At 35.3% G+C, this 12,234-nt stretch overlaps 1 protein-coding gene across 4 annotated transcripts in view; it reads left to right on the forward strand.

Annotated features, from left to right (window-relative positions):
* Positions 1–12,234, forward strand: part of ATF2 (activating transcription factor 2) — a 48,743-nt gene that overhangs the window by 10,564 nt on the left and 25,945 nt on the right. For 2 of the 4 annotated variants that reach the window (XM_050340152.1, XM_050340154.1), the window contains exons 5-10: positions 1,750–1,846; positions 3,550–3,668; positions 5,230–5,358; positions 11,022–11,200; positions 11,518–11,632; positions 11,811–11,897. In XM_050340152.1, coding sequence (XP_050196109.1) covers positions 1,750–1,846; positions 3,550–3,668; positions 5,230–5,358; positions 11,022–11,200; positions 11,518–11,632; positions 11,811–11,897 — 726 coding nt within the window. The remainder of the gene's footprint in view (positions 1–1,749; positions 1,847–3,549; positions 3,669–5,229; positions 5,359–11,021; positions 11,201–11,517; positions 11,633–11,810; positions 11,898–12,234) is intronic. The other 2 variants (XM_050340156.1, XM_050340155.1) reach the window with 2 other exon arrangements.

Genomic DNA, 12,234 nt, shown 5'->3' on the forward strand with positions numbered 1-12,234 from the left:
CTTTATATAGAATGAATTTCATAAGCTGAATCTTTTCATTATATTATAGCTGCTGTGTTTATACAGAATAGATTTCTTAACAAGATGTTTTTCATTTTATTAGTGCACTTTGATTTAGTTGGATTTTGAGTTCAAAATACTCTCATTTTTATTCTGAAAACTTAGTTCTTATGATGAATGACAGCATTAATGTTATATTAATGGGACCTTCTGTATTTAAAGTGGGAAAGGACTAAGATTTCTTATTATATCTATGTCCAGAGACATCAAAAGTAGGAGAAGAGGACTACTTTCTCCTAAGCAGCATGTTTGTCCCCATCCTATTTGAATCTCATTGTGATGTAAGCTCTGTCAGAAGTGTTTTGGTAAATAATTCATAGAAAACACATCATGGGGCTACAGCATGGGATTACGGTCAAGGTGAAGAACAAAGTTCATGTCCCTGAAAATGAGCAAGGCTTCTCCAGAATAGACAGGATTCTCCAGAATTCATATTGCAGAATAGAGAGAATCAGGATCTGGAGATCCTCTTCCCTCTGAAAGAGCTTGTCTGTCACTTAGTGGGAACAGAAAGATGTATTGAAGTCTCTCAACGTGAGATTTATGTCCGGTCTTATGCTGTATGTAGAGATAGAGCACAGGAGTTACAGAGAGCTGAGCATTTGGAACCCTGGGAAACAGAGTTCTAACAAGAAAAAGTCCCTGGCCTGTTTCACCCTGTCCTACAGCGATCCTGGATTTTTTAACTTCCCTCCCGGTTCCACATACACATGTCCTTTCTCACGGAAACATTCTGAATTACTGTATTCTGAGGTCAATTAAGTTTATGTATTCGTTCCTGATTTTATGTGTTACAAGATATGTGTGGAGTGACTTAAATTAGTGAGGCATAACCAGAAACATAATTTGAGGCTCAAATGTTCATGAATAAAAGTGAGAATTTCAGTGTTTTGTGTAAAATGCATTTCTTTTAGGAAATCTGCATCTTGGGAAACATTTTCTTAGATTATGTCAATTGAAACACTAACTTTACTCACAGTTACAGAGGCATAGCAAATTTCAGGTTAGCGAAATAAGAATATTTCTTTAACAGCACCTAGTTTGCCTGCTTATTGCTTTTTTATAGCATATACCCTGGATTTTGGGGAAAGTATGCACAAAACTAGCATAGTTTTGAAAACCTGATAGATTTTGGAAGTGCTGGTAAGTTTAGTTCCTTCACAGCATTTCAGATGTCTGACAACTGTTCCGGTGTTCTGCCCCTTATTTTATGTAGTAAATGGTCAGGGAGCAGGAGCTATAGTTTATTTTATCTTTATGTTGTTAAATACAGTGAAGTTTGTGATTACAGATCAATTCTCATTATTGTGATAATACACATTAATGCAGTAATGAAATAGTGTTAATCAATTACTAGACATTGTCAAGATCTATTAATATAGCAGATGGCTGTTTGCTGATGGTTGATTGAGTCTGCAGCACTCTCAAATTCCATCTTGGAATTTGAATGAATGCAAGTACTTATACTACAATTTCCCTGATATCATATTTAGTTACTGTGAACATCATTTGAGTTTTATATTTCTGCTTGATACTGTTGACCAAGGAGCAAGACATCTCTGACTTAGAGGATTGGCTTTTAATGTTGTAATGATAGTTTTACGTGTTTTAAAAGTTGCTTTCTATGGAATGGCATTTACTGTGTTCCCACTCAGAGTTACAACTGTTTCTTAAAACTTTCTGCTGCAGCGTTTTACCAATGAGGATCATTTGGCTGTCCATAAACATAAACATGAGATGACACTGAAATTTGGTCCGGCTCGTAATGATAGTGTCATTGTGGCTGGTTAGTATATACTTTTATAACTAGTTTGTTCACTTTTTTGCTGCAATGGGCATATGTTTTATGAATTTTCTGTACATAATGCATAGACTTAAGAGAATATGAAACATTTTCTTCACTACAGTGTGTTCTTAGGCAATATTTTCTTACATGATTCATTTGTGTCAGAACTTGAAGCCAGTATTATTCTCCATAAGTTACTTTTATTTGGCTCTGATATATAATCTAAATATTTTTAAATTATCAATACTGAAATAATTGATTAAATCATGTAAAAAGCATTCAGTAAGAACAGGCTAATAAAGGCTATGCCTAAGAGGATCTGTAACTGAGTTAAACTGTATCTCTGTTTTAATTATTGATTGATATTACCTGTCTCTTAAATTTTAGAAGATATAGCATCTTTTGCATATAATGGTGATATTAGAAGAATGAACTAGTAATTATTATTCTTCAGGTGGGTTAGTAGAAGAAAGATCAAATCTTTTGTTTTCATTTTAGCTTAAATTCAAAATACATTTACTATAATTCCACCTCTGAATTTATGATATATCCTTGGTCAGTTGTAACTAACTTTTTTGTTTGTCCAGGATCAAAAGTAATCACCAATGGATGATTGATTGTATTATAAATTTTAAAGTTTTTGAATAAAGATAGCATGTGCTAAGTATTCTAAAGTTACAGTCAGGCTGGGGTTTTTTCAGTGGTGGAGCAGCCTAAATGAACTTCACAAAGGCTTTCAGACATTTTCTGGTTATTTGTTTACCTTGTAAGTGGCTAATTGGTTGAGACAGAAGCAGACCAAAAAATACTGCTCTTAAACTAGCGGTTAGAAATTTTAAAATTATTAATATGCTCCTTGGCAATTATACCCGTAAGAAAGGGGACCTGTCAGACAGTCAGGTGTTTCAGAATGAAACCATGGCAGTGTCTGTCTCTGTGCAGCCAAATTCCAGTGCAGGAACTGTGGTAAACACCAGGTTACATTAGTAACTACTCATAATGCCACATTACAGTGTTTTAAATGCAGGTAACCTTGTGGCAAATGTGGCTAATTTTGACCTGGTAGTGACAGTAAAATAAGGCAAATTTACATAGTACACGAATTTTATATAAAGACATTTTTGAAACTGCTTCATGAAGTGCTTATTTGGGCACCCAGATGCCAGAAGTCTTGTGATTCCAGCTTGGTAATACAGGCATCATAGGAGTCAATATGACCTTGTGTACAGTATCTCACTTCCCTTTAGAGTTCCATACGCTTGGAAGTAGTCACTATGTCTATCAAATTGTGAAAAGAACGAAGCAAACTGGCTGTGAGCTGTGCACTTTTCTCCCTTTTTTATTTTTTATTAAAAGCCTTCATGTGGACCTTATCTTTATTTGAAAATAGAGCCTGCTTGCTCACTGTAGTGATCTACTGTGCACTTGAGAATTGCTCCCCTGTGGTTTGTTGCTTTGATACCCTTCCAGAATTGTGAGGGGCTTACTGCTTTGCAGGCTCCAGTTGCTTGTCTCCAGCAGGTGGAGTGTGCCTGCTGGCTACCTCCCTGCAGGGCAGAACGGAGCCGCCTGCAAGGCACAAGAGTTCCCAACCACCTCATCTCTTTCTGTTTGTTTGTATCCTGAAAAGTATTTACGATAAGTAGGTTCATAAATGGTATTTTAAAAATAAAATTGCGGGGGTTTTCTACACTTCATTTCAGATCAGACACCAACACCAACTCGATTCTTGAAGAACTGTGAAGAAGTGGGCTTATTCAATGAATTAGCAAGTCCTTTTGAAAATGAGTTTAAAAAGGCTTCTGAAGATGACATTAAGAAAGTATGTTCAAAAACTTTTTCTTCTCAGAGCTTCTACTTTTTTATTCAGAAATTCCATTCAAAAAGCAAACTTTGGATTTATATATTGCTTTCCAAACTATACCAATAATCATTTGTTAGCTGCTTATATATGTTGTATGGAGAGAATACAAATCTATGATTACTCTTCTGAAGGTTAGTTTTGCATAATTAGCATGGACAATGGGACACACTGACTTGGTGTTAGCTCTTAAAGTATCTAGTCTAAATACTTCTGCAAATAAAAGATTTTGTTCACTGTCCCCTTTGAATAGGTTTGCCTTTAGTTGATTACCTGGTTGCTTTCCATAGGAAGTGATAAAAAATACAATTTTATACTCATTCATACAGATTTTACAGAATCAGTAGCTTCATGTTACTTTGTTTCAATAAAGATTTTTAGAGGTACTTCTGAATGGGATGGATTATTATCCATTCCTGGTAAGCCTCACCCTTACTTCGTTGCCACAACTATATCAAATCCTGGATTTTTAGTTCTATTTTTTCCTCATTGATATATGCTGCTTTTATAACATGACTTATGGTAAAACCAATTTTGAATTTACTAAGACTGTATTTTCTGTAGAGTTCACCGCTGTCTTGGGTAAGGTTGTGAGTATTGCAAAGTATTTTAAACATTTTGTTTATTTCTTTAATTGATACTAATTTTCCAACCTGCCCTCTCTGTTACAAGAAGAAACTCAGTCCTGCCATATCTCTACATCAGTTATATAATAAACAATCAGGGTAAAGTGTGGAAAAATAGCACACTTTCTAGGGGATTGATAGTTTGTTTTTTTCTGTAGTATTTCATGTTCACATTTGGTATGAAAAGAGATTCCACTTCTAACGGTCCTCCCTCTCTATTAGTAATATATAGGAAACCTAGGAACTGAATTGAAAAAAAAAAACATCTGGAAGAACTTAAATAGGAGAGCTTTGGGGAAAATTTCTTCCGAAAGTATCTGGACAGCAGACTAGACAGGAGTGTAGGCCTTCAAATCTATAGTATTGCTTAAAGTACTTTTGTAATTTACTTTCTTTGTAGCATTTCAGATGTCCCAGTGGATTTTACCGGTGTAGGGATATAAAAATTGCTTTTTCAATAATTGTTTGCTGCAATAAGCTTGAAATTAATTGTCCATAGTAGCTTTTCTTGATTTGGAAATATAGTTAGGATTCTGTGCTTTGTGGCATGAGGGCTAGTAATTTATAGAAGGATAGTACCCTATTTTAGCTGTAATTTTTTAAGTGTAACAGGGTCCTTCCTCACCTGTATTTATCTTGTGACTTCCTGGGAAAGGAAAATTTTAGGAATGTTTTTAATTCTCAAGAAGAAAGTACTTAGTCTGCCATTGGCGTTATTGTTCATTCATCTGCTGGTAAAATAACCTTGACTGGTAATGCATCTGCAAACATCATCTTTCAAACATCAGCACCTCTGTGTTGTTAGGGGCTGATATTTCTCTTTAGTCATTTACATTTTCTTGCCTTGTTTAATTTTTTAGAGATTGAATCATTTTGGTTTACATTGTTTCTCATAGATGCCTCTAGATCTGTCTCCTCTTGCAACACCAATTATAAGAAATAAGATTGAAGAACCTTCAGTTGTAGAGACAACTCATCAAGATAGTCCTTTACCTCATCCAGAGTCTACTACCAATGATGAAAAGGTCAGAACCTTTATTTTTGTCTTTGGGGAATTTTATTTTTCTAATCTTCTGATGATCTCTAAGTTTGTTGTGCATGGTTAATAGCCACAACACTTAGCTGGTTGAAAGGAAGAGAGTTTTCGTTTGCCTTATTCCAGTGGATATATAGGTCATTTGTCCAATTCCTTAGTTAACTTTGTTCATTGCAATTATTTCTTTGCCTCCAGTAAAACTAGAAAGGAAGTCAAATTTAAGATTCATGCGATGTTAGAAAACGCTAAAGGGGTTCTTTATTTCTGTTTATGCATCATCATTCATTAAAAAAACTCAAAGTTTTTTTTTGTTTGTTTTATTGTTTTTTCTTTTAAGTAACATTAGCAGTTTGGGAGTCTTCATGTGTATGTTTTTGTTTAGCCTATGTTTTACCAAAAATTGTTTTGTAGAACAGCAGGGGATGTTCTACAAAAATATACAAAACTAAGCACCAGATAATTTTGTTTCAAATGTTATACTCTTTAAGATATAGCAGTGTGTTTAAAAGTGTTCCCAGACATTTGCTTATTCAGAGTTTACCTGAATACTCATAGAAGACTGAGGTATTGTCTGTTGCTAGGGGATTTGTAGTCAAATCAGTTTTAGAACTGCTGCTTTAATGAATAAATAAATGATTTAATGGTAATAATCACTTCAATATGTGACTTGCAGTGTTTTCATATTTTGACTTCTCTTGAAGAATAAAATGAAGCAAAACTAGTGAAATTAATTAATTGCTTCTAGTCTTACTTCAATAAATACTTTACTCCCAAAAATCAGCAGGATTTTTTAGGATCACAGGGTAATTCAGTTTGGAAGGGACTGCAGGATTTCCTGGTCCAACATCCTTCTCAAAGCAGGAGTTAGCTCTGACACTGGACCATGTTACTCAGCATTTTACAGTCTAATCTTGAAACCTCTGTGGGAGAGAAGCTGCACAACCTCTCACTGCAGCCTGTTCCAGTACCAGCCATTTCTGTGAGGAAAGTGTTTTTCTTTGGATCTAGTCTGAACCTCTCTAGTTTCAGCTCTTTCTCTTATACTGCCAACTGGAACCAATGTGAAAACAGCCTCAAGTGTGTGACATTCAGATTTGTCCTTAAAAAGCTTTACTCAGTTTTGTTAGTTAGCAAGGATGAGTGATCATGGGCAATCAAGGCAATCATGTAGTCTCAAAAAATTGTAAAAGTAGTTTAAAGAAATATGTGTAAAAGAGTTGCTTAGATTAAGTGAATCACAGTCCAAATCCAAAGTTTTCTTTATTTCAGAGGTTAGTTTGTTGTTTTGTTGGTTTTTTTTTTCTGCAAATACCTATTCCCAGTAGTCTAATTTTGGCAGAAGATAGTATTAATATCTTTATACAGTAGTGGTTCAGTATCTATTAGCATCAAGTGAAAATTATATCTTAATGCTTGGCAGTATTTATAAGCTTGTCTCATTCATGATATAATTTCAGTGTATCACTGTACCAGTGCTGCTGCTCGATGCTGTTCTGATGTCTGATTGTAGAGATAAGCTGGGCAAGGCTGAGGGTGCTGCTTGGAGGGTGCTGCTGCTGAATGTGGCCTGCAGAAGCTGAGAAATATGAGCAGTGTATTGCTGTTTTCTCAGATAGATTTTTGTATTCTCCTTTAGATTTATTGAAGGAGAGAATTTTTTTTTTCCAGGCCATAGCTGTTTTTAAAATATGTATACCACTGTTATTATTTCATTGGCTGAATATATTTTAATAGCTTCAAATGGTTACAGCCTGTTAACGTGTGTGCAAGGCAGTTCTAATTTTCCTTATAGTTGTCAAAAGAATTCCTTGGAGACTCTTAAAAAACAATGCTTAATTCTTTTCCTGGTTTTCAAAAAGTTCCATGAGATCTATTAGGCTTCAGTAAGAGTTGATATTCAGCTTTGAATAGACTTCAATAGAAATATACAAAATCTTGAACTTAAAATAATAGTGAGAGCTTTCAAATGTTATAATTGTTTATTAACAGTACTTTAAAGGCTAACGCTCAACAGAGTTTTAAAAGTTGCTTAGTTGTTTTCAGGTAGTTGCCTAACTTATTTATTTGAAAACCGGTTTTCTTACAGTAATGATGAATTACAGTATTAGTTCTCTACTTTTCTGTATAAAGAATTCTGTGTGTTTATTGATAGCATTAGAAAGTTGTTGCGTGATATTTGCTTTTAAATAGAAAATAATTGCAAATATGTACATCTGAAAACACTGAAGTAGCTATCCTGTTCTGTAAAGTATTTTCCAATTCAGTGAGCTTTAGCTTCAAGAATAAAGTAGTTGGAGAAGTCCTTTCAGTAAGTTTTTAATACCTTTGAATAGGCTTAAACTTTTTTGTATGGGTGGCTAAAGGTAGAGATTACTTTGACTTAGTCTCATGATTGCAAATTCATCTCTGCTTTTCTTGTTCTTCAGCAGAATATATTTTCAATGTATTTTTTTCCAGACAAAATTTAGACTTCATTAGTGCAATGCTTTGGTGAGCAATTAGTATCTTCCGTCACACTGGTGGGCCTTTGGTTTTGTTTTCATATGCTCATAAAATGTCAGCTTCCTTTAGAGCCATACTTCTAAATCTGCAGCTTATGTTAGTGCCACGTTGTTGCAGTAACTAGCACCTGCATGCGTTTCTCAGCATAGCATAGAGCAAGTTAGTGCGAAGAGGAAGCTGAAAATACTTTTTCAGCTGCATAAACACACTCATCATTAAACGTGTTATTTCTTTAATGGTCGAAGATCATTTTTGATCTTTTAACCAAAACAGAAACACTGTCTTTAATAACATTGTGTGTATGTGAGGTTTCCGTTTTCAGAGTTTTACAGATTTATTTCAGAATTTTTTACATGCATCTTCTGACTCTTGCTAAAATCTGGTTTTCGTAGAGCACTTTGTCTAAAAGTTGCAAATTGACTTTTTCCTGGTAGGGGTTCAAGCCAGGGAGAGACCCAGTTTTACAGTCAGTAGTTATTAGAACACCTGTTAATTAAGCTACTGTTACAAATAGCAAAGAAGTATTCACAGACTGCCATAACTTAGTTGCTCACTCGTACATCCGTACCTGGTTGCAGCAACAGTTGGGAGACCAATCCCAGCTGCTTGCTGAGAGGTAGAAGGTTTTGCTGACATGCCAGTGACTTCCAGGTAGGTGTTCAGAAAGCACTCAGGGTCTGGTTGGTTGGGGCTCTGAGCAACCTGATGTAGTGGAAGATGTTCATAGCCATGGCAGAAGGGCTGGACTGAAATGATCTTTAAAGGTCGCTTCCAGCTTCAACCATTCTATGATTCTGTGAAAGTTGTTCCAAGTTTCCATTTTTTTATCCAGTGTATATATAGTCCTGTAGTCCTTTTTTGCATATAAGAACCACCATAATTTTGAATGTTGTCTGAATTGTGTAGCATGTTCATGGTAGCATACAGGTTCAGCTGGTGTTCTGATTTCGTGAAGGGTTGCAAGGATGGTTTTCTCTGGAGCTTATCTGTTTTTGAGAGACTTGCACATGCTGCCTCTCGGCACTTCTTTTCTTGACCTCCTGTATCTTTTGATAGCTGTTTCACTGTCCACACACAGAGGTACGTAGAGAAGCCACTGGGACAAACCCGCTCAGAAGGGGCTGTTATAGCATTACTGTTCTTGACAATGTGTGAATCTCTGGTTAGTTTGCATTTTTGTATTAAAGCTGTATACATGGCTCCATGGCTGCTTTTGCTCAACTCTTCTTTTCTCCTCTTTTATGGAATTCAGAATTTCTTTGCAACAACTGTTTATTCTGGAGTGTTCATATACCTGCATTTATAACGATGCATATACTTTTCTATATATGTGTTACCATGTATGAAGATGTTTCAGATGGAAGGAGGAACAAGGAAAAGACTTCAACTGGCTGTTAGAGGCAAATATGGGTGTTCCTCTATAAAGATCCTACAAAGGGAATGGACTTTTTAGTGGCTCCTTGCTCACAGTAATGAGAGAGGTAATAGTGGCAAACAGCAGGCAGGAAAGGGTAAGCTGAAACCAGTGAAGAATGTCACAATGCTAATTTCTGAATTGGGCATTGCCAGAAGATTATCAGGGCAAATATTCTCCCCTTATGCCTTTCTCTAATGTCCCACAGTCAAGCAGTTCGGTCTCATTTATGTTTTCCCTGCGACTCTTCTCATGGAGTAAGATCTGTATAGCTGTTCTACCAGACTCCTGATTTGCAATGGAGTATTTAATCTTGTCCTAAGAGTACACGTTGGGCTCTGATTTTTTCTGTTTCTGCCATTCTATACTGGATGTTTTCTTCTTTTTTACTGAATGCTTCTCTGTAATTCCAGGTACTGTGTTCAAATATTATATCTCAGATTGATAGTAAAGAAAAAAATTCCTGCTTTCCTTAGCTCACTGTTAGTCTCCAAAAACTCTTCATTCGCTGTGAATAGTCTTTTAGGTCCCATGGGGAAAATGAATGAACTAATGAATCCTGATGACAAATCCAGCTGTTGGAGGGAGAAAATTTCAACGGAAGTCCTTTCCTTTGTGAAGGCCACAGTTTGCCTGCAAACTAGCAGTTCTACAAATTGCTCAGAGGAGGACACACATTTTACATTAATGTACAAAAAGAAAAACAATCTGTTAAGAGAGCTAAGACCTTACCACTTAAAGCTCTGTGGATGAATTTTCAAAACTTTAGCTTAATTTAGAGGAAATAATAATCAGTGCAGCCTGTATGATAACAGGTATGAGATGTTCTCGTTGAATTATGTTTTAATAGCAGAGCAAAGGTCTGCTGGTCTTAAAAATGTGATTTTTTGTGTCATTGATTGCAGTAGGTATTGTCAAAAGAATAAATAACTTATAAAAAGCCTATCAGAAGGTAAATTTGAAGTCTGGCAATATCAAGGGTTTTCTGAGAAGGAAGGCATTGGTTACAATAAGGCCTTTCAGGTTTTCAGAAATAGCAAATGTAGGTATGACAGTCAATTGATAATGTACTTTACGTGATTGCTAAGGTAAGAACTATGGTAATTTCTGTCTACTCTTTATTTGCACCGAAAAAAGTTTTAAATCCTGTGCTCAAAAAATTTTTTCTGCATCAGGATACACGTATATTTTTGCAGAGTTCCAAATGTAACACTCCAAATATTTTTATCACTCTAGTTAAGAGACCTTCATGGATGAGGGATAAAAGCTTAAAAAACAGAATGATTTTTTTTTCATTGTTACTGAACCATAAAACTCTTGTTTCTCTTGTTTAAAGCCAGAACAATGGATTGAAACTGAAATGCACATAAGGACACCATAAAACGTTTTCCTTATTTGAAGTGTGGGTAAACTTGATGGTGCTGATAGCACCATGGGTTTGTTGGGAAAAAAATTAAAATTTGATCAAAACTGAATTATAAGTAATAGTAGCCTTAGCATAAATTGCCAGGTTTGTCATAAAGCTAAAATCACTGTTGTTGGAACAAATTTTACTTTGATGGTTTGAATGATTCATCCAGAGGGGTTTTTTTAATGTTTTTAATTGTATAACTGATTCTACTTGCATAATATTACTGAAATTCTGATATGTTCCATCAAACTGTGTTCATTTAACAGTCGGAATTAGTGGTCTGTAATTGTGTTTTATAAACTGATTAACCTTTATTTTTTCTCAGGAAGTGTCACTGCAGCAGACTGCACAGCCTACATCAACAATAGTTCGTCCAGCATCACTACAAGTTCCTAATGTACTGCTTACGAGTTCTGACTCGAGTGTTATTATTCAACAGGCAATACCATCACCAACTTCTAGTACTGTTATTACCCAGGCTCCATCGTCTAACAGACCAGTAGTGTAAGTTACATAAATTTTAGTAAAATGTTTTCTGGCAGAATTTGAAAATCTTGTTTACTTTCAGTTACAGTTTCTGCAGTTAATGTATGAATTTGAGATGCTTTGGTGTAGTGTGGTGCTTTACTGCACATGAAACATGTAACTTTCACTACATGTGAGATATAATGCCATGTTCTCCACATCACTAAGTTCATATTTTTGGTCTCCAAATGAATATTACATTACACCTGTAAAGAAACAAACCAATTTAAAATAATATGTAAACTTGTTCTCTTCTCTGGATAAGTTTTCTTTTATATAGTTCATTCCTTTTTCAGTCCAGTTCCAGGTCCTTTTCCTCTGCTGTTACATCTTCCTAATGGACAAACCATGCCTGTTGCTATTCCTGCATCTATCACAAATTCTAATGTGCATGTCCCTGCTGCAGTTCCAGTAAGTAAGCATGATGCTATATTAATTTGAAAGTGGAGCAGATTTGCATAAGTGCAGCATAGATCTTAGTTATAAGCACCTTGATAGCTGTTTTGGCTTCAGAGGGTAGTGTTGTCATATGCTCTCTATTATGATAACATACTCAGGTTTTCTTCATTTTTATACTTTATCTGGTCAGCTTGTTAGACCTGTCACCATGGTGCCTAGTATCCCAGGAATCCCAGGGCCTTCCTCCCCACAGCCAGTGCAGTCTGAGGCTAAATTGGTAAGTGAAAAACTCCATTATTCCTCAAGAAGAATAACTTCAGAAATTAATTAAATTCTATTGCTTTTTAAAACAGCTTTAGTTTTCTCTTTGTTAGTCTAAATTCTGCAAGTACAGGTTTAATAAAAGCAGAATAATAACAACTGCATTTATTTTACCGCTCTTTCCAATTTCAGCCTTTGTTAGTTCTGTTGTTAATGACCATTTTGATTTTATTTTTAAACATTCTTTTAATGCATTAGATTTTTAACTAAACTCCTTCTTGCTCCTTGTATCAGAGGATGGGAAATACTAGTTTGAATAAAGACAAGATTAATAGCATCTTAACAGTGAGCGT

Source organism: Myiozetetes cayanensis, unplaced genomic scaffold (genome assembly GCF_022539395.1).
Source record: "Myiozetetes cayanensis isolate MyiCay16 unplaced genomic scaffold, myiCay2020 scf9, whole genome shotgun sequence".
Lineage (NCBI taxonomy): Eukaryota > Metazoa > Chordata > Aves > Passeriformes > Tyrannidae > Myiozetetes > Myiozetetes cayanensis.